At 36.8% G+C, this 26,572-nt stretch overlaps 1 protein-coding gene across 2 annotated transcripts in view; it reads right to left on the bottom strand.

Moving 5' to 3' along the window:
- ntsr1 (neurotensin receptor 1 (high affinity)) overlaps positions 1-26,362 on the bottom strand; it is a 56,795-nt gene extending 30,433 nt beyond the window's left edge. For both annotated transcript variants that reach the window (XM_081386113.1, XM_081386114.1), the window contains exon 1: positions 25,545-26,362. In XM_081386113.1, coding sequence (XP_081242239.1) covers positions 25,545-26,213 — 669 coding nt within the window. In that variant the 5' untranslated portion in view covers positions 26,214-26,362. The remainder of the gene's footprint in view (positions 1-25,544) is intronic.
- Between the last annotated feature and the right edge of the window lie 210 nt (positions 26,363-26,572).

Here is a 26,572-nt window from a genome sequence, read left to right as displayed (position 1 = left end):
ATTGATAACATAACAGTTTAGACACATACAGTTCAATATATACAAATCACCTTTATTAATTTTAATAAATAAACAAGTTATGTCCACATCCAAAGATGCCTACTATATATAGTAGACGAAAAGCTGTACACGAAGAGTAAGTCTGATTCATAGGCTGCATCCTTACCTTTTTATAGAAGCGTTTTTAAGTTGTGTGGCTTTAAGAACCTTAATGGGATAATTATTTATGTATTATGTAACCGCAGGCTGCCTTACTAATCATGTTTGTAAGATCAGTACTCCCACTGAGCAAAAATGAGAATGCAGAGAAGAATCCTTTGTGTGTTTATGAAGACACACAAACAGAAGCAAAAGTAAGATTTCGGTTTGCATTATGTAAAGAACCTATGGGTACATTGGCAAACAAATGTAGATTATTTGGCTGAGTTCAGTAAGATGCAAAGGCCAGACCCAGCATAATTGATCAAGTCAATGTATCTATTATTCGGTCATGACAACAGTCACAAAAACGTCATGCTTTTATATGTATTGATTTCCCAGGCATCATAGATGGAATGTTATGCTGTGATTGCACAGACAAATTATTTTAAACTCCCCTGTAAAGACCCTATCTCCATGGAAACCACAGAGGCTATTTAAAAGTTTTCAACCACCTTATAAAATGACCAAAATGGTTTTTGGAGACAGTTCAAATTTATCTGAATGACAGAGTTTGTATAATGGAGTAACGCTTATAATACAGTATAATGGCAGTGATCTGCCGCCGACTTGATTTCGCCCTGCAGCTCAGGCTGGAAACCTGTACATTTATCTCTTCTGCTTCCTTTACAAATTTGCGGGAACCAATAACAAAGTGGCTTATCCACCTGGCGAGCAATTGGCAGGTTTAATCCAATCCGATTCCAGAACCGTTACGGCTCTGTCCATTTCCTTTTAACCTCTCGACAATGCTCAATGGCTTATTTTTAGCAAACAAATCACTCAAGTGGGTGTGAATACCACTGACTTTCATGTTTTTTTTGTTTTGTTTTTTTCATAACCTGCAAAAATCGCTCGATTCCATTGCTGCTTCTGCAAACCGCTGATCAACACGTTTGGTTACACATTTCCTGCCTGCAGTTTTCGCGTCGCTCTGCAAAGTTCTTCATCGTTGGTCTGATTGGTTGAAGGACTATCCAATTGCGTACAGAGTCATTTGAACTACGCCCGCTGATCACGCCTCTTGTGCAGTAGAAAATACATAGCAGACTCCCCAGACCAATGTTCAGTCTTAAAAGATTGAGCTTGGTCTGGTGATAGCCAGACTACATTCCAGTATTACTTCTCCATCAAAGCTTTCCAGCAGGTACATCTCACTTAGGCACAGTGCACATGCACTCACGAATAAACAAACAAATCATGTGGCAAATCAAATTCTGCTCAAGTGTCTGCTTGTCAAGGAGCCTGTGCTCAGGTTACTGCAGTCCTAATCCATGCGTGGATTATCTACACCTTGACTGAAGATGCTCACTGTGTTTGTATTTCGTCTGGAAACAGCATGATCATGGCTCAGTCTTAATGTTCCAGACATAAGTGTTTCATAAAAACATATTTAGAAAACAAAAATAGTTAGGGCTGTAGAACAATAGAAAAAAGAATCCAAGTAATTTCATGAAACCCTGATGAATTAAATAAATTGCAAATTACGGTATTCTTGATGTACATTTTATGAGAAATACACATTATTGCCCAAACACATTATTGTGGCAAATAAGTAAAGCAGACATCACAAAAAGTCAAATTTCTAATTCAGTTTAGTTTTTTTATGAGCAAGTGCAAATATATATATATATATATATATATATCTTTTTTTATTATTTCAATGCACTGTAAAGTACTAAGGGAGAATAAATAAGTTTAACGACTCTTCAAAATCCTAGAGGTTTGCTAGAGGGGCATAGTTTGCAGAACTTTGCAGAATAAGAAAATCCTCCATTATATCCTCCAGGATCCTCCATCATAAATTTATAATGCATTAAAATTGTCCCAAATCCTTGTTAATGTACATAAAGACTTCATCCTAGTTTGTAAGATTGTAGTACATTTTAATATTAGAAACAGTATTAGTACTAGATGAGAGATATATATTCTTTTAAGGTTAATTATGACTCTATTGACTCTGATAATCTGTTTGTCTCCAACAATTCTATTCCGAAAACAAAACATTAGACAAACCAAATATAAATGTCTAAAATGTTATAAATGAGTCTATAATTGTTTTAATTAAATTTAAATAAGTTTATTATGTAAAAAATAATTTGAAAATAATGAATGGAGACTTGTTTCATCCAGTTTTTGAACCAATTTCTTGAATCAATGATTCAGGGTTAGGCCTATATCAAATACATTTTAACAGTCACTATAGTCACAACATCTCCAGACTATAAACTTTTATTCCATTACTTTTATTATTTAATGTTTGCAACACAGAAATAGCAAAATAATACTGTAGTTGAAAATACTGTTTGTGAAGCTGTTTCAAATATTGTTTATATTGTGTGTTTTTGAATGGAGATTGCAAACTTTCAACGATTAACTGTGCATATGTAGGCCACCACAATCATATTTCTGCACGACAATAACTGAATCTTTGACGACTGAATAAGTGCAATTCACCTTTATTTAACAAGGTGGCAATGTCTGATACACAATGATGAAGTGATGTTTACTCATAGTTACCGCAGGCAGAAAACTAAAAATTAGGAAGTATCATCAGCAAAACTTGAAATTTCAAATGGTTCTGGTGAAGAAGCTGTCAGCGATTAAAATACAGTGCGTGCAGAATTATTAGGCACGTTGATTTTCTGATCATATTTTTTTCCAGGCACATTTTACCAATTCCAAACCACATTAATCGTAATAACTACAGTTAATTTTGTATTTAATCATTTGTAAGTGATATATAATTGTTCAAAAATGCCTTATTTTCAGGTGTGCAAAATTATTAGGCATGTTTTCTTTTACAGATAAAATAAGCCAAAAAAGAGATTTAACTCAGACTGAAAAGTCAAAAATTGTTAAATGCCCATGAGAAGGATACAATACTAATGCAATACTAGAGATTGCAGTTAAGGCATGACCATTGGACAGTGAAATACTCATTAGGTCAGCAGGGTCATACAAAAACAGGTGGAGAAGAAAATACACGTTAACTGCAAAAGATTTAAGAATTAAGGTGAAGAATTAAGTGTGAAACCATCAGGAACCCTTTAGTCTTCAGCGCCACCATTTTCCAGAACTACAACCTACCTGGAGTCTCCTGAAGTGCAAGGTGTCAGGATCTCCGAGACTTGGGCCAGATTGAGAGTGACTCTTGAAGGACCAGCAACACATCCTCTTCTACCACTATTTGAAGAATTCATCTTCCAGAATCTGACAGTAAGTTTTGGGAGATAATTTTTAGTCCATCTCTGCAAAATGGACTTCAGGGTAGGAGATGGACTAAAAATAAACTCCCAAAACTTATTAAAACGTATTTTGGAAGATGAATTCTTCAAACAGTGGTAGAAGAGGATGTGTTGCTGGTCCTTCAAGAGTCACTCTCAAACTGTCTGTCTACAAAGCCTAAAAAAACAGTCTTCATGTATTTTACTATACTTCAGCTTGTGATTCTTATTAAGAGGGGGTCATTTTTTAGGATTCTTTACCTAACCTAAGTCTCTGAGATCCTAACACCTTGCACTTCAGGAGACTCCAGGTAGGTTGCAGTTCTGGAAAATGGTGGCGCTGAAGAGTAAAGGGTTCCTGATGGTTTCACACTTAATTCTTCACCTTAATTCTTCATTCTTTTGCAGTTAACATGTGTCTTTTCTTCTCCACCTGTTTTTGTCTGACCCTGCTGACCTAATGAGTATTTCACTGTCCAATGGTCATGCCTTAACTGCAATTTCTAGTATTGCATTAGTATTGCATTCCTCTCATGGGCATTTAATAATTTTTGACTTTTCAGTCTGAGTTAAATCTCTTTTTTGGCTTATTTTATCTGTAAAAGAAAACGTGCCTAATAATTTTGCATACCTGAAAATAAGGCATTTTCATTTCCAGCCTTCATAAACAATTATATAACACTTATAAATGATTAAATACAAAATAAATTGTAGTTATTATGATTAATGTGGTTTGAAATTGGTAAAATGTGCCTGGAAAAAAATATGATCAGAAAATCAACGTGCCTAATTATAATGCACGCACTGTATTGATTTTGAAGATGTTTTCAAAGAGTTTTATATTATCACAACGTGTTAGATATAATTGATTGGTAAAACATTCATGCATTTAAATGGTAATTTTGAACAGTTTACCACCTGTATTATAATGGTGGTCATCAGTATATTGCATTTTAAAACATTTATTTTATTGAGCAGGTTAACTTTACTGTTATGGTTCTTTTTAAAAAATTGTGAGACCACAATTTGTGTGAGACACAAGTTTTGAGAGAGATTATTAGGCAACAATTTACTCAAATTCAGCTAGTCAAACAACATCCACAATATTACAACTAGCTAATGCAGCTTATCCATTGACTAATACTATATTTTTTTCTGATTTTTTTCCTCCCTTGTTTGTTAGATTAATATTCTGATTAATAAATTCAGATTAGTTATTATTCTGTTAGTTTATTGTGTCCAATGTGAGACCACCTGAGTAGAACTCATCATTAAATTCTCTCTTTATTCAGCATAGCACTTTTAAAACATTTTAAAAATGCATTTTGAGTTGCTAAACAGATCAGCTGCCAGTTCATTTTTGTTTTTACCATAAATAGATTTCTAAGGTATAGCCTACCTCAGTCAACACATGATCCCAAAAGGTGACAACATTGAACTGAAAACCCCAAATGGAAATACAACAGAGAGAGAGGAGAAGTTCTTATAAAACGGGTGATAAATAGACTAATGGAGCAACATGCACAGTGGTGTGTGTTAATAAAACACAGTTGTAGCACTGTAATAGGTTAGAGTTCAAATGAGCTCTTTGTGCCTTGTACACATTTGTTCGTGCAATGTTTGATGTAACCAATTAATGACCCTTAGAGGCTCTAATGAAGTAATTAGCTAAATCTTGGGCCAGTGTTGTGTAGCTGCAACCTGCATGTGTGGTCCTTAAGGGTTATGAGCAATGCTAATTCATATTTGATCACTTCAGATAGCAGTATGTCCATTGTGTGTTAAAGCTGAGGCTGGATTAGTGAGGTTTCTATGGTTACTAATAGCACACTGTTTGCATATTTGTAGTCTTTTGTCTCTTGTGCAATGTTCTTCTCATAATCTTAATTCTCTCTCTTCTCAAATACACACTTAATGTCACAAATGAGCCAGTGTTTCTGCATTTAAAATAGGGCGATTTTTACATTAAAGTGACTGGAAATATGTTCAACAAAGTTTACTGTCTTCTGACATGTTCCTGGTCTTATTGGATTGAACGGTACATTGCTTCAAAGAAAAACTTTGTCTTTGTAATTTTGCATTATAATATAATAACTTCTCTACTCCTTCTCTGAAATGACTTTCTCTGCAGCTGTCATTCAGGCTGTGCCGGCTATTTTTTGTCATCATTCATGGCATCATATTTAAACAAGCTTTCATGGCAGGATTAACTATATTTACCAGACTATGTAGTATAGTCAAAAATGTGACTTGCAACACTATATCTGGTTTATAGCGCAGTACTGTGGCTCTGGGTAATTTTAATTGTGACAAAAATGAGGAGGCATGAAAAAGACAACCTTTCAGGCCTTTAAAAACATTCAGGACTATTGCCACCCATGATGTAAGGTAAGAAAAAGATTAAACTTGTCAACACTTGTCATCTTATTTACTGTCTGAAAGTTATCATTTCTCTTCTTTCTTTTGGCCTCAATTCCATCTCTTCTCCACTCTTCTCCTCAAAATCTTGGCTGAGGTTTCTTTTATCTGCCAGACATCTCTCTGCCTGTCAGTATCTGCTGCCCTGATGTCTGTGAAGGTGTCTTGAGTAAAGAGTTGATTGCTTTGAAGTACTTGAAATGTGTAATTCACACTTTGGATAGGATGTTGGTCAAAAGTAACAGCATACCTTGCCACTCAAGGCCACTGAGAATGAACTCAAAATGCAACTGACTGACATTTTACAGATTCACTGAAAGCATAGTGCATTGTGTCGCTTTCGCTCCCACCACAAATTAACTTACTGTAAACCAAATAAGTTGGCAAAACTCAAAAAAACTTTGGTAATCAGTTGTATTATATTTTAAGCTAAGAAATTCAAAGTTAGCAGAACTGGTTGATTTTTATTTTGTACTCGTACATTTTACTTGCTCTTAACTATAATTAATTGAGCAAGCTAATTCAAGTCAAGTCAAGTCAAGTCAACTTTATTTATATAGCGCTTTTCACAATACAGATTGTGTCAAAGCAGCTTCACAGTATTAAATAAAATAGTACATCAGTGTTTGTTTCTGGTGTAAAACATCCACGTTTGGTAATGCAGATCAATAGCACTGGTGAATCGATTAATCAATTTAAGTATCCCCAACTGAGCAAGCCAAAGGCAACAGTGGCAAGGAACCGAAAAACTCCATCAGGTGACCTAATGGAGAAAAAAAAAACCTTGGGAGAACCCAGGCTCAGTCGGGGGCCAGTTCTCCTCTGGCGTTTATGAAGTAGAGCCTGGTTTTAACTGTAAGATTAAAATATTATATGAATGCCTGGCTGAAGAGATGCGTCTTTAATCTAGTTTTAAACTGGGAGAGCGAATCTGAGCAACGAACAGTATCAGGAAGGCTATTCCAGAGTTTTGGTGCTAAATGTGAAAATGCTCTCCCTCCTTTGGTGGATCTGGATATCCTAGGTATGACCAGAAGCCTCGAATTTAGTGATCTTAAAGAGCGCGATGGATTATAGGGCGATAGAAGATCCGTTAAATAAACTGGAGCTAAGCCGTTTAGGGCTTTATAAGTCAGTAGCAATACCTTGTAATTAATACGGAACTTTATAGGTAACCAATGTAGTGATGATAAAATTGGTGTTATATGGTCAAACTTTCTTGATCTAGTAAGAACTCTAGCGGCGGCATTTTGGACTAACTGTAGCTTGTTTATTGAGGATGCAGGACAACCAGCTAATAAAGCATTACAGTAATCTAGTCTCAATGTCATGAATGCATGAACTAGCTTTTCTGCATCAGAAACAGATAGCATGTTACGTAATTTAGCAATATTTCTAAGGTGAAAAAAGGCAGTTTTTGTAACATATGAAATATGATTTTCAAAAGACAAATTACAATCTAATATAACACCCAGGTCTTTTACTGTAGAGGATAAAGTAACAGGACACCCTACTATGTTAAAGTTGTATTGTAAGAGGTTTTGTGCACGGTTTTTTGAACCGATAAGTATTACCTCTGTCTTATCTGGATTTAATAAAAGAAAATTGTGCGTCATCCAATCTTTTATATCTTTAACACACTCTGTCAATTTGGATAATTTAGCGTTTTCATCCGGCCGTGATGAAATATATAGTTGAGTGTCATCAGCATAACAATGGAAACTAATTCCATGTTTCCTTATAATATTTCCAAGTGGCAGCATATATATTGAGAATAATAGAGGGCCTAACACAGATCCTTGCGGCACTCCATAGTTTACTGGAGTTATGATCGATTTTTCTCCGTTTAAATAGACAAAATGGTAGCGGTCAGATAGGTATGATCTGAACCAGCTTAATGCTTGTCCTTGAACACCGGTATAGTTTTGTAGCCGATCTAAGAGTATTGTGTGATCTATAGTATCGAACGCAGCACTAAGATCAAGTAAAACTAGTATTGAGATACAGCCTTGGTCAGAAGCTAAGAGTAAATCATTTGTGATTTTAACGAGCGCAGTTTCAGTGCTATGATGCGGCCTGAACCCAGACTGAAACTTTTCATAGGTGTCATTTTCTTGCAAGAAAGAGCCCAGTTGGGCAGACACAACTTTTTCTAATATTTTGGACATAAAAGGAAGATTTGAAATGGGTCTATAATTTGCTAGGTTATTTGGGTCTAATTGTGGTTTCTTAATGAGAGGTTTTATAACTGCCAATTTAAATGTTCTTGGAACATGACCTAAAGATAAAGACGAGTTAATAATATTGAGGAGAGGCTCTTCCACTATAGGTAACACTTCTTTCAATAGTTTAGTTGGTATGGGATCTAATAAACATGTTGTTGTTTTAGAGGAAATGATAAGTTTATTTAACTCTTTTTGTTCTATAGTTGTAAAGCACTGTAATTGTTCTTGCGGGGTGATAATCGAGGCTGAATTATAAGGCGCGATTGAAGATTGAACGTTTACAATTGTGGATCTGATGTTTTCTATTTTCTCAGTGAAAAAAATCATGAAATCATTACTACTAAACTGTAACAGAATATTTTGTTCAGGTGACGCTTGTTTATTTGTTAGTCTAGCCACGGTGTTAAATAAGAACCTAGGATTGTTTTGGTTATTTTCTATTAGTTTGCGGAGATGCTCAGCCCTGGCCGCTTTTAGGGCCTTTTTATAGCGTGACGTACTGTCTTTCCAAGCGATTCTAAAAACCTCTAAATTAGTTTGTTTCCATTTACGCTCTAAATTACGGGTTTCTCTCTTTAGAACACGAGTAGTATTGTTGTACCATGGTGCTTTAATTTTCTCTCTGACCTTTTTTAGTCTCATAGGTGCAACAATATCCCATTTTCCAGAGAGAACGGTGCTCATAGTGCTGGTTAGTTCGTCTAGTTCATCTGTTTGTTTAGGTTCAGGCAGCAGCTGAGACAGATCCGATAAGCAATTTGAAAAATTATCTATGGTGGATGGAAGGATTGTTCTGCCTAATCGATAACGCGGCGCAGCATGATATATTACCGGGGTACGTAATATGCAAGTTACCATGTAATGGTCAGTTACATCATCACTTTGCGGAATGATATCTATATCGGTTGGATCGGTTCCATGTGATATAATTAAATCGAGTGTATGATTAAAACGATGAGTTGGTCCGGTAACGTTTTGCTTAACCCCAAAGGAGTTTAATAAGTCTATAAACGCAGCCCCTAACGTATCATTTTGATTATCTACGTGTATGTTAAAATCTCCAACAATTAATATTTTATCGACATTGACCAATAGATCTGAGAGAAAATTCGCAAATTCTTTTAGGAAATCAGCGTAAGGCCCTGGTGGTCTATATACGGTAGCCAAGGCTAAAGATAATAGGGTTTCTTTTTTATTATCTAAGAGCGTAACATGTAGTACAAGTACTTCAAATGAAATAAACTTATAACCCGTTTTCTGAGTAACATTGAGAATATCTCTATAGATAGTTGCAATACCGCCGCCACGACCAATCAGACGGGGCTCGTGCTTATAGGAGTATCCTGATGGAGTAGACTCATTTAGACCGAAATAATCATTTGGTTTAAGCCAGGTTTCAGTAAGGCAAAGTACATCTATGCTATTATCTGTGACTATTTCATTTACAATAACTGCCTTAGGTGTGAGTGATCTAATGTTTAAAAGACCTAGCTTTAGAAATTGTTTTTGTTTACTAATAGCAACATTTTCTGTTTTAATAACAATTAGATTTTTCCTAGATCCTGCAGTAGATTTATTATTTGATCGCACTAAACGAGGAATAGACACAGTTTCTATGCAATGTTCTACACTAGTATTTATATCAGTTAATTTGGTGCAGCAGAGACTATGATTTGGACTTTTGGTTACTAGTCAAAAGGTATTTAACATTTTGGAGATGTTATCTGACAGAAGATCCGATCCGAATCTGTTTGGGTGTAAGCCATCAGCACGGTATAGCCTAGGACGCTCCCAAAACAGATTCCAATTATTTACAAAGAGCAGTTTCTGCTCATTATGGGCTGAAATATGTGCCACCAGAAACTGAATTTGAATCAATTATATTTGAATTTGAATTGCTAAACTTGAATAATTGCATTGAAAAACTGAATTTGAATCACATAATTTGAAATTGTATTGTTTAATTTGAATAATTGCATTGGAAAACTGAATCTGAATTGTATAATTTGAAATTGAATTTATTTGTTTGGAACTGAAGTCCAATATAATTTGATCCTCACTGAAAATTCAACTCTCTATATATCCTCACATTCAGTTCTCACAATTCAGATTCAGATCACCAAATTCAGTTTCAAGTTACTGTGACAGACATCCGGGTAGTTGGAGGATGAAGGAAGAGCAATCGAGCGCAGATCGATAGATAGAGTTATCCCTTATATATATCTGCCTGAATCAGCCTGAAGCCTATAACTATATATATATATATATATATATATATATATATATATATATATATATATAGGTTATATATATAGGTTATATATATATAGTTATAGGCTTCAGGCTGATATATAAATTTATAAGGGATAATGTATATAGCGAGGCGGTTGTTATAGCGAATAACAACCCCGACAGGTCTTGAATCAGCTTGAAGGGGTTGTTATTCGCTATAACAACCGCCTCGCTATACATTATCCCGCTTATTACATGGCTACCTACAAAATAAATAAATAATTTGACACAAATTATTGATTTAAAAAGGAGTTTATTGATTTAAAAACGATTGTATTGCTTCCGCTAAAGAAAATAGTCTGTTCCGCGTCCATAGCAACGCTCTGTTTTTCATGGCAACGGTGTGATATACTTAGCAGCATCTGTTATCAAGAAATAACGGCCGCATTCTACATTGGAATTCAACCAAGCCATGTAATAAGTATATCACACCGTTGTCATGAAAAACAGAGCGTTGCTATGGACGCGGAACGGACTATTTTCAGCAAAAGAAAACTCAACTATTTCCTCCAGCAGCGTTGTGTCGGTTTTGGCTCCCAGAAAGCGGGCAGTAAGTCTCCAGATCCTGCAGCCGCAGACAAACTCTGCTGCCCCGCTGTAGTTTCTCTCCGTCCGCCGGCCACCGGCAAAGGCAGTGGAACTTCCCGCCGAAATATACGTACTCCCGATCACCACTATGTCTTTGGCCAGTCCCATCTGGATCAGCGGGGACCGGTGCAGCAGCGAGGTGAAGCTGTGTTCGCTGCCGCGGGCCACGGAGAGAGAGAGGCCACAGGTTTCATTCTCACTTGTGAAATGTTATCCCTTGCTTTTATTTATTTATTATTATTTTATTTTTTCATTTCTTTCGTTCTAACATCCATAAGCAGCACAACAGTCTGGCATATTTAGTGCTGAGTGATGATCCTGCGACACTGAACTCTATCTATCGATATCGATCTGCGCTCGATTGCTCTTCCTTCATCCTCCAACTACCCGGATGTCTGTCACAGTAACTTGAAACTGGATTTGGTGATCTGAATCTGAATTGTGAGAACTGAATGTGAGGATATATAGAGAGTTGAATTTTCAGTGAGGATCAAATTGTATTGGACTTCAGTTCCAAACAAATAAATTCAATTTCAAATTATACAATTCAGATTCAGTTTTTCAATGCAATTATTCAAATTAAACAGTACAATTTCAAATTATGTGATTCAAATTCATTTTTCCAATGCAAATATTCAAGATTAGAAATTCAAATTCAAATATAAATGATTCAAATTCAGTTTCTGGTGGCACATATTTCAGCCCATAGTTAACCATTCATTTAGCGCGAATAATCTACTAAACTTGTCATGTCCTAGACGGTACGTGGGAAGCGGTCCTGACACAATGATCGTTATATCAGGCGATGTGCTGCGTACCGTATCGATCAGATTCCTGAAGTCTTTCTTCAGAACTTCGTCTGGCGCAGCCTGATGTCGTTCACTCCCGCGTGCAATACCAAAGTTCCGACGCGCTCGTTATCGTTCAGAATCTCGGGAACGCGAGCAGCGATTTCAGAAACACGAGCACCAGGAAAGCAGTGACTGTGCACCTTATTTTTACCTGATGTAGCATGGACGTGCCGAACAATGGAATCACCGATGATCACAGCATCGCGTTCTGTTTCGCGAAGAGGGGAGAAGCGGTTTTGTGTGGATAACTCGAAAACCGGGAGGGTCGGAGAGGGTCTTGGTCTAGACCTGACTCGCGTCTTCCGCTGCGGAAATATCCAGGCTTCGTGGTGGCGTGTTGGAGCCGGAGTGAACGAGACCATGGCTGATCGCGACCTTGGCGCTCGGGACCGATGCCGAGTAACGCACGGAGTAGACGAGGTCGGAGTCAGCGGGTTAGTAACATTAATCTCTGATTTGTGAGCATCAGCGCGTGATGTTTCAAGAGCCAAACGCCGGTCTATCAGCTCGGCCTGTCTCACTAAAAGGTCGTGGATCTGTTTCTCAACAGCTTCCAGCTCAGACTGTACCGCGTGCAGCTCAAATGTGTCCTCACCTGCACCAAAAGGTAGACTACTTGCATCTGATATATTCGCCATTTTAACAGATGGACAGTAAGTTAGCAACGACACTACCAGTGATGCTATCAATTAATACTAATTTCTGACAAGCGTCTTAGATATAATCCGTCTTTTAAGTGGTACGGGTGTAGAGTAGACGCACGATAGGTGAAAAATGTTTGTAAGTGAGTGTTGAGAAGACGCGTTCAGCCGTGATCCCCGGGAGTAACCTATAAGAGTATCCAGCGTTGAATCACTAACAGGCTTGAGACACGTCTGCTCAACAGTCCGCGTTGTAACTATGAGGTTTGAGCAGTAGTGCTTCTCAGTGAGGAAAAGTAGAAAATGTTTGTTGTAAGTAAGTTTAAAGAGTAAAATCAAGAATTATAAATCAAATCGATAGAGCTCCAAAGACAACAACGCGTTCAGACGCGACGCATGCGCATTCATACATTAACTTAAAATGATCATGTAATCTAGAAACTTGGCAAGCTTTAACTAGCCAATTGGTAACAAGGTGCTTTGGTAGCATTAGCAATTACTGAATGAGTAGACATATATCTGTTGTCAAACTAAGCTCATGCTCACTCGTCACTATGATGCTACCTGTCCCCCCCGTCCCCCCAACCCCCCAACTTAATATTAGAATTTACTCTCCCTTTCGAGTGTCATGGCAAAGCATGCTGGGATATAGAAATCCCAGCTCAGTTTCAGTTAAATTTAAGTTTGTCTGAATTAAAAGAAAGAATTTCATAAAACTCAAAACAGTGTGAAATCAAAAGAAAAAGAGTTCAAATACCCATAAAAATTGAACTTATTTGTTTAATTAAAGTTTACTCAAACCAATAAATTATTCTTTTAAATTATTGAGCATTTACAGCTCTCAAGCACGGCTGCTAAACTCCCTTGCTGTGTTTTCCTGGCTGACCACCCTGGCAGATCTATATGAGGGACACAGATGCTTCACAACATGTAATTATACTGTAGCTTCATGAATGAACTGTTGGGCAGAGGAAACAGTTATTTACAAAGTGTATTTGTCCTGACCTACACTTGCCTGGAAAGCAAAAAAAAAAAAAAAAAAAAAAATGCACCAAAGCCCCCATCTTACACAACCCTCTCTCTCTCTCTCTCTCTCTCTCTCTCTCTCTCTCTCTCTCTCTCTCTCTCTCTCTCTCTCTCTCTCTCTCTCTCTCTCTCTCTCTCTCAAAAGCAGATATACCCGTCAGTACACTGTGAACAGAGACATCACATCATCTCTATCTTTGCTGATTCCAGAGCTCACTGACATGTGTCATCTTACATTTATTTCCGATTGTGCTTAAGAGCCATTTCACCGAATGGGTGACATTTACGTCCCCAGAACATCATATGTATAAAATTGCATGAAAATTAACTCTAAAATACATTTTATTATTAAGCAAAATGTCCTGCATATTAAGCTAACTACAAATTATAAAATTTATAATTAAAAACATTAATAAAAACTACATAGAACACACAAAAAAGCATTTGCTGCATGTCCCCACTCTCTGTCTCTAAACTTTGCCATGAAATATAATGATTAAAATCCTTCAGAAATCTTAAGTTTTGGGGATTGTTGTGTGACTTTATATCCAATGTATTTAAAATGTTTGTTTGTTTTTATGAGAAAAAAATATTTTATCTAATATTTTAGATAAAATACACATTTTAGTCATGTCCCCGGGTTTTCACTCAGTCCTGTTACTCTAACACATTCCCCCCTCTGAAAAACTTGGAATATTCCACAAGACACATTTTCAACAGGAAGTTGCATCATCTTGATCTTCTAAAGGCAATGGGAAGACCATAAGTTAGTCCTCTTTATTTTAATTTCTGTATATTTGATGAAATTGTAACTATGACTGAGAAGGTCAATCTCAACATACTATCCTGTTACCTAAATAATTTCTTAGAATGTATTTGTTTATTTTAAAGATATTAACTTTTGTTAAGTTACTAGAATTTGCTCAGTGTCCTCATGCTATTAGCATGTATGCTGTTGTGAACTTAGAATCGAAAGACCAGGAGACTTGGTTGTTTCTTCAGCAGGATTCTTTATTGAGAACACGAGCTGTCGGTAGCTGCAGTCACCAAGTCTGACATGAAATGTTCTCTTACAGTTTATATACATTTAGGGGCAGGAACCGAAAAAGACAGGTTTAGGAACCGGTTTTAGACAGAGCATTGCCCACCCTAATCCACTCAGCATATCTATTCAAACACTGAGACCCGAGTACAGGACTGGCTGGACTTTCTTGCTAAAACACAAACTCCAAGAGTTTCAGTAAAACAGGACTGACCAGAGTCGTTTGCTAGAAAACTCTGATAATCATAATTTATACCTAACCTTAACATGCTATATTCAATGTAAACCTAAATGAAACATTTTAATAAATCTGGATTCCCACACTTGCCCCTTTGAGAGTCTAAAAAAACTCTCACAAAATACAAATTTATACACTTAAAAGTTAATTCTTGTAACTTGTGTAAGTTACAGGCACATAGCAAGTTCTGTGTTGTTCATCTGTAATTGCATGCTGACACAGAAACAAAACATGCAATTAGGGTCCGTGAAGTTCTTACGGGTAATATTCTTTTATGGTTGGACCAGTCATTTTCTTGTGCGAGGCGTGAGTCATTTGTTGAATGAAACACTTGATACTGTGGAAGCATACGTAGAATGCCAGTAGGAGAAATAACAGCAGCATTGCTATTTCTTTAATCCACAGCCAGGGTTTACCTATCAAGTTTCCGAACCATGAAGAATTGTCTTCAGTCATCTGGTGTAATTTTGTTGAAAGATCAAGAATGTCTTGTTGGATTTTGTTCAAATTCTCTGTTGGATCCATTAACCGGGTGCATCACTCAGGTACACCATACGAAAGGATTAATGTTCCAAGAGTTCTTGACCACCACGTTTGAACACAAGTGAGTCCTGGAATGCAGCCATCTTTGTTGATAGAAGGAGCTGAATTTTGTAGCTGTGGAGAGCTTGGGGTGGAGTGTGTATTTTCTCTGATAGCTGGTAGAACATAAACCAGGGTGCACCTGCCGTTGAATTGGCTGGGTAGGATGCTGTAGACAGAGATAGGGTGTGCAACCCATGGGATTCCGGCTCCTACTGAAGGTGCATGTGGCATGCAAACGTTCTTTCCAGCAAACAAGGACATATTCATCAGCTCTAAGAAGATGTTTCTGGGGTCCACACTTTGTGCGATGTCCATGATGGTTAGTAGTAGTACGACAATCTTGATCATGATGAGGGATGACTGAAGTTCCCGTAGGTGAGTCTGCGTTGTGTATTTTTTTTTCTTCTGTGTTGGTTGTAGTCTCTGCAGTTGGTCTAGTTGTTTTCTGGAGGTTGGGTCTTCATATGCGGGTATGTAGGTCAGTGCATATGGTTAAAAACAAACAAACAAAGAACAACTGCAACAGACCAGTATTCATTGTAAAGACTACAAACATTAGGGTTGTATCCTCTATTCAATCTGAGTCTGCTAATTGTGGTTCCTTCTTTCCCTTTTTCTTAATTTATGAGACACCTAAAAAGGAACAGTGAGGTGAGGATGGACTATGGTTGGGAAGGGCCTATCAGGGAATCTTCACCACAGGGTTGGCCCCCGAAAGCCTGTTGCTTCCAGTTCTCCCCTGGGCACATCACTGGTCCGTGTCCTATCCTATCCCTGTGTTGTGTACACACTGTACAGTGTGAGAAAATTGGCACATTTCCATTCTCCAGTGAAACATCAGTCCTAATAAACATCATTAACAGAGGATGGTGTCTGATTGTAGTGTTCTGCAGTATAACATTTTAAGGCTGTGAGTCTTACTTAATGTCCCCCAAACAAAGGCTGAGACAGTCACTTTCCTTTTGTTCTATTGAACAAAAATAAGCCTTTCATCTTTGTTGTGATTTACTGGGGAAATTAAGCACTCACAGCCCAAATGGTTAACACTGTATCACGTTGCCCCATGAGTTTAACGAGTAGGGGAGGGGCTGCTTCAGAATATCAAGCAGGCTAAGCAGAAGCTGAGTAACCTTATTTACAGCTTTAAAATTCTTTTTGATTTTCCTACACTCATTTCCAAAATGTCCGTGCTTGCCACAGTAAGAACAACTGGCTTCTCTAGGGCTTTTGCGTTTCTTTTGCTTCTCTGAGTTAACCTTAAAGGATGCTGCTGCAATTTTTACTCTTGCCTTGACATCAGAGTCTCTTTCCCACATAGCTAAACTGTCCAAGTTGTCTTGCAGGGTTCTATTTGACCATGTAAGATCTAAGAAAGGCAATGCATTTCTATGTTCTGACAAAAGACCATCGGACCATGCACTAACTAGAGGACCGTTATGACCTAACACTTTCTCTGGAGTGTCGGCAATTCCGCTGTAAACGGCAGCGGTCTGACAGAATCGTTCTGTGTACTCACAAACAGTTTCTTTTTTCTCTTGTACACAATTGGTAATTTTTGACCAGTCCACGTTCGGTCCAACAATGTTCTTTAAAATTTTCAAAACACCTTCTCTCAAATCGCCTTTACTGACATGTTGCAGTTCGGAAGTAACAGCAGACTTAAAATTGTTGAATTCAGATTCAGTTAGAATTTGTGACATCAGCTGTGTAACTTCCGGCAACGACATGTCATAAAGATGCATTTTACTGAACAATGCTCTCCTAAACTCAGAAAAATTTCTTTGCACTGATGGCAAACTTTCAGCAATTCTCTCAATATCTTTAGGACCTAAAGATGTTTTGACTGCTTGTGGCTGCAATATGGGGGTTGCAAATGGAACTGTATCAACACCTTTTCCCTGAGGCTTTTGTCTAGCTACGCACACTTCAACTGCATTTACATCTGCATTGACATTGTCTTCTATACTATCAAAAGACTGTAAATCAGGATAGCTTTCATCTGACTGTTGGTTTTTTTGAGTCACATTTGGTTGAGGCCTTGAGGCCCACCGTTTTCGTGAAACAGGACACTTGAGTAAGCAATTGTTTGTTCTGTTCTTTCAACTTATCTATACAACGAGCTTGTTCTTGTACAATGGATAAGCTAAATTCTCGGTGACAGAAGATAATACCTTTCATATTTTTCTTCCTGATACATGCACCCAACACTTTCTTGCAATCTTCAATTGACCACACTTTCTCTGGATCAATGCCAAATTTATTTGTTAAATTCAATCTGACTGGCTCAGTCACGATGGAGTCCATGTGCTCTGATAACAAAGACTTGAATTCACTATCTGTCCAAAATGGTGTAATCTGTCTAGTACTTTTCCTAAACATTTTGTGAATTTCTGTTCCCACAAAACATTAAAACTTCTCTCTACTGTCTACAATAGAGGGTACACTTGTTAACACAGCTTAACTATTGTTAACTTTCCAAATGACCAACACTTCACACTTAACCTCCCTGCCTACAAAAAAACAGAGGATAAACAAAAATAACTAGCACGTGAAGCTAATTCTTCTCTGCCTAAAGCAAAGGGTACACAATATTAACCTGTAATGTTAATCTTCCCTGACGGGCAGAGGGTATCTTTCATCTCTAAACAAAACTTTTTTTAGAGGATAACTTAGTTAACAAAACCCTGTAGCTGTCTGTTAACTCTTCTCTGAACGGCGCAGAGGAAAAACACATATACTGGTCTGTAGCGGTTCTTTGAATGAAGTGAAACTCACCAACCCTTGGTAGTAAAGGAAGATTCTGTAACTCAGTCAGGCTTTGAGATCTTTGAGCTTGAAGTTTCAATCTGGAGGAAGCTGGAAAGATTCAGTCTGGTAATCTTTGTTTAGCTGGAAGTTTCGCTCTGGATTCCAAAAGATGCAGTCTGGAAAGCAGATCTTTTGTTGAGCTTGCTGTTTCAATCTGGATTCAGGTCTTTGAGCTTGAAGTTCTTTGAGTTTCCTTTTTCTCCATCCGGGTTCACGGCACCAAGTTGTTGTGAACTTAGAATCGAAAGACCAGGAGACTTGGTTGTTTCTTCAGCAGGATTCTTTATTGAGAACACGAGCTGTCGGTAGCTGCAGTCACCAAAGTCTGACATGAAATGTTCTCTTACAGTTTATATACATTTAGGGGCAGGAACCGAAAAAGACAGGTTTAGGAACCGGTTTTAGACAGAGCATTGCCCACCCTAATCCACTCAGCATATCTATTCAAACACTGAGACCCGAGTACAGGACTGGCTGGACTTTCTTGCTAAAACACAAACTCCAAGAGTTTCAGTAAAACAGGACTGACCAGAGTCGTTTGCTAGAAAACTCTGATAATCATAATTTATACCTAACCTTAACATGCTATATTCAATGTAAACCTAAATTAAACATTTTAATAAATCTGGATTCCCACAATGCTATGTGGCCATATGTCATGTATTTGATAACTTTTTGCTTAAAAACTCAATCCTGTTACTTTCAGTCCTGTTAATTATATGAAAAATAACAGGAGTGAGTTAAAGTAACAGGAGTGAGTAGAGTCCTCTGTTTTGTTGATTTAATACTGTAAATATTATTTCTCTTTCCACCTCCTTTGCTGTGAAGTACTACTAGCATAATATTATAGTACATCACTTCAACATAGAAATCTTATGCACACACAGTCATGTACACTCTCTCTCGTGCACACACATATGGACACTCATTCCTGTTACCTGTTCCTCATTCCTGTTATGAAATAGTTCATTCCTGTTACCAAGTGTTCATTCCTGTTACTATTATTTATTTATTTTCTAAAAAAATAAAGTTAAAGCACTGTTTTTATCAGTTTTGTTTGGTCCATCATTTATACAATTGTTTAATAAATTAAATTATAAAAAAATATATAAACTTGAGGCTTCGGTCTTCTTTAAAATGAAAAAAATGGCTTTGTGTTTTTTATTAAAATACACTTTGCCTTAATATATAGTGATTTTTTTGTCACAAATATCAGTTATTTGAACATATAACCAACAATATCTTTAAAATAAACACTTTCTTGTGGGGAAAACAAAGGAATAATTGACATGCTTTTAAACATGCTTTTTAAATGTCACATGAGTTTCGGTAACAGGACTGTGAAAACATGCATCCATCTTCTGCTTAGAAACCTTGTAAAAAATTAAATAAAGTTGCCTGAGATTGACCAATACACATTTTGAATAGGTAAATATTTGAGTATTAGATTCAGTGTTGAAAAAAATAAAAAAAATAAAAAAAATAAAGTTTAATTTTTAAGAATTACAACAAGCAAATGTCACCCATTCGGTGGAATGGCCCTTAAGCCCAAATATATATTTTTGTGTGGGCAGCCTGGTCTAGTTTTGATATTATTTTTGTTGAGACAGTTGTATCAGACAATTGCATTCATTATTTGTCTCAAATAACTCATATTTAAATAACGTTAAATATTTTACAGAGGCTTTCTTACAACTGAGCAAGATAAGGTGAACAGTCCACAGGTTTCCTGCTGAAAAATCCAGCATCCAGGTAATGTTTGAGAACAGCATGTTGGTCCACCAACTATACCAGCACTATACTAGTATAAACCAGCCTGGACCAACATGCAGGTTTATGATGTATATTTCAGCAGGGCTGCAAGAAAAAAAGAGATTTTATTTTAATAACACTACTTTTTTTTTTCTTTTTTTTTCTCTCAATGCTCAGTAGAATAATGACTTCTGGCCAGCATTTAGAAAGCAGAACAAAATAATACAATAATATGTAAAGTCAGTAAATGTTTTAAACGGATTATATTTAACATATTTAATTAATATGTTAAGTTAATGCATTGACTGACAGACCTAAAATAATAACTAATAATTCTAATACTAATAACTTCCGGTCAAAAGTTTGGAATATTTAAGGTTTTTTAAAAGTCCCTTTTGCTTACACAGCCTGCACTTTAATTGATCAAAAAATACAATTAAAAATCTTTTTATTTTATTTGTATTTTTCAGTGTCACATGATCCTTCAGAAATCATTCTAACATGCTGATTTGTTGCTCAAGAAACATTTCTTATTATTATCAAAAATTGAAAACTACTTAATATTTTTGTGAAAACTGATAAATTGTTTTTCTTATTTTTTACAATGTTTGTTTGTGAAAAGTGTTTCAGCAGAACACAGCTAAGTATTATCTATCAAATTTCATCTCCCTCTCAAGAAGTTAAATCTATTTTTATCAGTCTTTCAGCGTTTTTGTTGTTGTTGTTGTTGTTGTTGTTGTTCTGTTTTTTATCCAGAAAGCTGTGTTTTATGAATGGTATTGTACTGTTGAATGAAGGGGTGCAATGTCAGAACATGAAAATTTCAACTCAACAGTCCATCTCTCCTCTTTTGTTATGGCTAGACGAGCTCTAAACACCTGCCAGAACAAAGTGTCAGTCCAATATCTACTATCAGACAGTTATCTTGCCAATATGCACTGTCTGCTGTTATTTGTATATGTCGGTCTCACTTTATTTGTATACACATAATTTCAAGTGCAGTACTGGATTATTTTCAGGTGTAGACTGTGCAATACAAAGATCAGAATAACAAACAGAAGCGGATGAACCATTAGAAAGGCACCATGCTCGTATTCAAGAAACCATTACTGAACCGAAAGATGCGGTAACATACATATTTATGTCAGTGTACACTTTATGTGGCAAGGTTATATCACATCACAAAAAGCAATAAAAGACCATTTATGTTTTCTTTTTGCAATCATTTTGTGTCCCACAGAGCACTAGTGGACTGGATTGTATTTCATATTGTGAAACCTTCTGTTTTTGAAAGAGGACATCTAGGGGTTTACTGCGGTAACCAATTTGCCAAGACTAAAACATGATAAACCATTTGTCCAGTAGCAATAAGCTGATATTGCAACTATCATTCTTTTGACTGGAATATCTCAGGATGATACACGCACTCAGCACTGACTGATGGAATTTGTCAGAACCAATTCATCTCGTATTCATACGCTCTATTCTCTCTCTCCAGTTTTTCTGCAGCTTTGCCTCTGTTTCAGTGTGCATTCATATTCTCCTTTTCTCTCTCTTTTTGCCGTCTGATTCAGATTGTGACTCACTGACTGTTTCCGCAGTGCTATGAGTTCCAATTATCCACAGGCATTTCAAACACTGAATGCTGTAATATTTCGCCATTTAAAATTAAGGATAATTTTAATACATTATTTTGCCTCTTATGCTACTCCACAGGTGTTCTTGTTTTTAGTCTCACTCTGTTGTTGTTGTTGTTGTTGTTGTTGTTGTTGTTGTTGTTGTTGTTGTCTTCAAATGTAGAAAGATGGAAAGCTGATTGTTACAAGCAAAGAGACCTCCTGTCCTTGTAAATGGATTGTGTTCGAAACTAAATTAGATTCCCCGTGTAATAGAAAAGAATAAGGCAGGCACAAGGTTAAGGTCTACAAGAACAATTTTCCAAGAATCAAAGCATAATGTCTCCATTTCCAGGCAATTAGGATTTACTTTAGGGAACGGTCAAGTGCATTCCATTTTCGTAAGATAGCAAATCCTTATTTTGGAGCAAATCTTGGCACTTGTTACTTTAACTAATATACAGAAAATCCCTTAAGTGTCATGGTTGTAGGCTTGCATTTTCAAGAAACTGAGTAGTTAAATTCATTAGAATCACTGATTTATTTTGACTTTCATGACCATCAGTGCTCACAACAGAAGCAATTCGGACCCTGCTGCTTCTCATTTTAATGTGTTTGACTAATGAAGACATCAACATTTAATTTGCAATTCCAACAGAATCAAAGGGGCATAATACATATTAATTAATTTACCCACTGCTCTTGTGGTTTAGAATAAAATACACAGCAAAATGTTTTCAATTCAACTGAATTAATCCACAGCAAAAGTTATTTTTTTAGGATCAGATCCTTATTTACGCAGAAATAGCTCCTTAAGGTAAAATTAGCGCATTTTAAAAGTGTGCTTGGTAAGTTTTTGTTTGTTTGCCTTTTTTTTTATTTTTTTTTTATTTTTTGTAGTGGTTTTGGACTTCAGGACTGTTTGTTTAGACATTTTTATTTTTCCACTCATTCTGTTTGGACTGTTGATAGTGAATCAACATATTTGGACATATTATTTGACATTTTGTCAACTTGGAGTCAAATTTTACGTTTGACTGCTTGTTTGAACATTTTATTTTCATCTCACACACATTCGATTTGAAGTGTCTGGCACTGGTGTATGGAGGCAGATTAGTCTCAATTATAATTCACGCAGCTTTTGACCAGTTCATGGCTGAGCAGAGGTATGTGCAGTTGAACGGTTCATTTATGTGTTTACTTAAATCAGATGTATGTACAATAGTTTTCACGTGATGTATTTAAATGGTCCAGTGGCAGAACTTTTGCCAGGTGTGTCAGAGGTTCTGGGTTCTAATCCGCACTCGTATAGGTTTTTTTTTTCTCATCAAAACCGATTATGTTTATCAGTGATTGTATATCAGGCAGGGACACGTTTGTGTGCAGTTTGTTTTGTAATTTCACCGGAGCGAATAGAGAGTCTCCACAACGGATTGAAGCGTGTGTCCGAGTGAAGACTGTGCGCGAGCCACAAGAGAACACCGTATCTGCGCCACTGATCGCAGTGGCAACGAGCACTTTGATCACTTGATTTAACAACACATTTCAGCGCTAGATCGCCTCTTATTTAACAAACAAACAAAATGAATGTGCTGCTAGTTAACTGGAGATGTTTTATTTATTTGTATTGGTACATTCGTGCTGCAAGATGTTTCAAAACGGGTGGGGACAATATCGACCTTAGCAAAAAGTGGTGGGGACATGTCCCACCCGTCCCACCCGCAAATTACGCCTATGGATGGACAGGACATGAAAATCCATCAATGCTAAAAATAAATGTTTATGTTCACATGTGGACTAAACAGCAGTTAATAAACTATTGCTTTAACTGATCTTGAACTTCTTTAACTTCAGTAAACACACAGAAATTAACCGATCAACTGCACATACCTCTGCTCAGCCATGAACTGGTCGACAGCTGATGACGTAACATGCAGGTAGGCCCACCCTCACGTGATACTGATTCGTCGATTGATAAGCTTAAATCTGATTGGCTAAAGAGTACGACTCATCTGTGTAGGTAGGAGGAGAGCGCTGCCAGGAAAGTTTAGAAAACAAAAAAAAAATAGTTTCGAAAACAAACACAAATCCAAACGAATGACGATTTGCACATTCACATTCAAGGATAAACTCGTACATTTTAAACATTCAAAGGTTTTTGTGCACAGTTGTATATCTACGAATTGTTTTACATTTGTGAAATGTATTTTAATGAATATATCATTTTATTTTGCGCATGTGAATTGCTTTTTGTGAATACATATTTTTGTGTGTATGTGAATTAGGTTTCATGCATGTGAAATTGTCTGCGCATGTGTGAATCATGTTTTTTGCGTGAATTATAATTGAGACTATTCTGCCGCTATACTGGTGGATCGTACAAAATCCAATCCATCATTTTAGGCAATGCCGTTTACTCAGGTATGGTTGTTGTGTTGTGTCTGAAGTAAGCAAATTGTGTTTTGATTAGTTGCTTGTTTTGTTTAGATGGTGTTTTTTTGTGTGTGTGCTTTGTTAACCCTTTGGGTTACACTTTATTTCGACATTCTACTACCTATAAGTAACTTTGCAACTACATGTCAGCTAACTCTCCTTAGATTATTAGTAGACTGTCAGGTTAGTGTTAGTATAGGTTGTTAGGGTTCATGTTAGTAGAATAAGTTCACATGTAGTCAGAGGTGGACCGTAACAAAGTCCATTAACTTGAGTTCTGTACTTTAGTACACTTTTTGAGTATCTGTACTTTACATGAGTATTATTTTTTTCTGGAAACTTTTTACTTTAACTTCACTACATTTGAAAGACAAATATCATACTTTTTACTTCACTACATTTCATTCAAGGTCCTTGAGTAGAAAGTAGTAACGTCAGTAAGGGGATGATTTTGGTTACAGGGGTTGCATTTTGGTTGGAAATGAAAGTCAGTTGACGTCAGAACTCGACGTCAGATCGACGTCAGAACCCGATGTCGGAATGGCGTCAACATCCAGTTTTAAAAAGTAGTTTTTCCCCTCAGAATTACATGATATAAACTCGCAATTGCAGGTTCTAAATTCAGAATTGCGTGATATAAACTTACAAATACAGAATTATCAGAATTGTGAGAAGTCGCAATAACCTTTTTATTTATTTTTTTATTCTGTGGCAGAAATAAGCTTCCATAGAAAGCAATATATAAAGTAAAAGTTATTATTATTATTATTATTATTATTATTATTATTATTATTATCATCATCATCCTTTTTTTTTTTTTAGCTGTGATGCTGCTGGTCACATGATCTTGCCCATGAGGGAGCAATCCGCTCCATAAATAATAAAGCAAGATTTGTATTGTTATTATTTTTTTTAAAACTGATAGGAATTAAGTCTTCATCTCACGTGAGCCTATTGCTTATCAAAAGTTCAGAGTATTTTTTTATTACCAAAAAAAAAAAAATCTGAATGCACACTTTTTACAATGTTGAACTGAAATTTTTCGTTTAAAGTGGACCATCGAGATAAAGTGATACCATGCTTTGTTCAGTAAATTGCATTGAAAGCACTATATAAAGTAAAAGCTAATTATCATCGTTACTATTTTTATTAGTAGTCGGTGATGCTGCTGGTCACGTGATCTTGCCCAAGAGGGAGCGACCCTCTCCATAAAGAATAAAACAAGATTTTTATTATTATTTTTGAAAACTGATATATGAATATCAGTTATCAGATATATTTTTCTCATGTGGAACGGCATTACTTAACAAAAGTTCTGAGTATTTTTTTTATTAGCAAAAAAAAAAAAAAACTAAGCCCACACCACACTATTTACAATGTTGAAATTCGTGTTGGATGTTGACAATTTTCCTTTAAAAATGATTAGGTATTAACCAGCGACGCTACGCAACAGGTTGTTCCTTATGATAAGACATAAGTTTGGTTGTAGTAGCTATTGTAAGAAAAAAATAATAATCCAACGCAATACAAACTATAACCAAATCAATACAGAATGGAAATAATCCACTCGTTGCAAGCAAGGAAAGACCGCTGTGCGCGCTCACCTGTAGAACGGTTTTAGCAGTTATCGGTGACGCGATTGTGGTGCATATAAATTCATCATTCACCAGTCGCTGTCCCATGGTGAAAAGCATCGGAGTAGCCAGGAGAAAAGAGGCGATCCACATGGCGCTGATGAGTTTCTTGGTGCGGCTCCGCGACATGATGCTCTTCGCCTTGAACGGGTGGCAGATGGCCATGAAGCGCTCCACGCTCAGGCTGGCGATATTGAACGCCGTCGCATACGAGCAGCCGTCCCGCAGAAAGTAGTACACTTTACAAACAGCCTCCCCAAAAGCCCACGGGTGATGAACCCAGATGAAGTTGTATAACTCGATGGGCATGCAGAGGATCAAGATGAGCAGGTCGGATATGGCCAGACTCGCCAGGTGATAGTGCACCGTACTCTGGAGGTTTTGGAGAGATTTTTTCGTGAGAAGTGTGTACAGGGTGATCGAGTTCCCCAAACACCCGATTACAAACAATAGCACATAAATCACAGTGACGAAAACTTTAGAATAGATGTCTGTATTCACGTCCAAATCATCTTCGGAGACGTGCTCCGTTTCATTGTCCAGAAATGGCTGAGACCGGTTCGCCGAAGAGAGAAGTTTCTGCGTTAAGATGCGCAAGTCTATGAAGTTTTGCCCTGGTAGCGTAGTATTAACCTCCATGGTAGTCGTTAAAAATCAACACATAATAAAAACGAGTGCCAAATTAATAGCGCGTTCCTTGCAAAGTGTTTCACATTTGTACATTTGAGGAGCTATGCGTAAAGCAGGTGAAATACTGGCCACTGCTCTAAACTTACTCTCACAGGTCTGTGAAAGCGAGACGTCCAGATGCTTTTATATGATGAGGAGGCGTAGCTATGAACGCAAACCTTGAGCAATGACGCAGTGCCATTTAACGATTGGTGTATTTCTATTGTGAGGCTGAGCTACATTGAACACATTATTGAGTCTCAGTTCTGACTGTTTTATTGAAATGTCCTCAATTTAGGCATAAACCAGCTGGTTTTAAAATACGTTGG

Source organism: Scardinius erythrophthalmus, assembly GCF_964197995.2.
Source record: "Scardinius erythrophthalmus genome assembly, chromosome: 15".
Lineage (NCBI taxonomy): Eukaryota > Metazoa > Chordata > Actinopteri > Cypriniformes > Leuciscidae > Scardinius > Scardinius erythrophthalmus.
The sequence above is the reverse complement of the archived record's forward strand: the minus strand, read 5'-3'. Positions and strand labels throughout refer to the sequence as shown.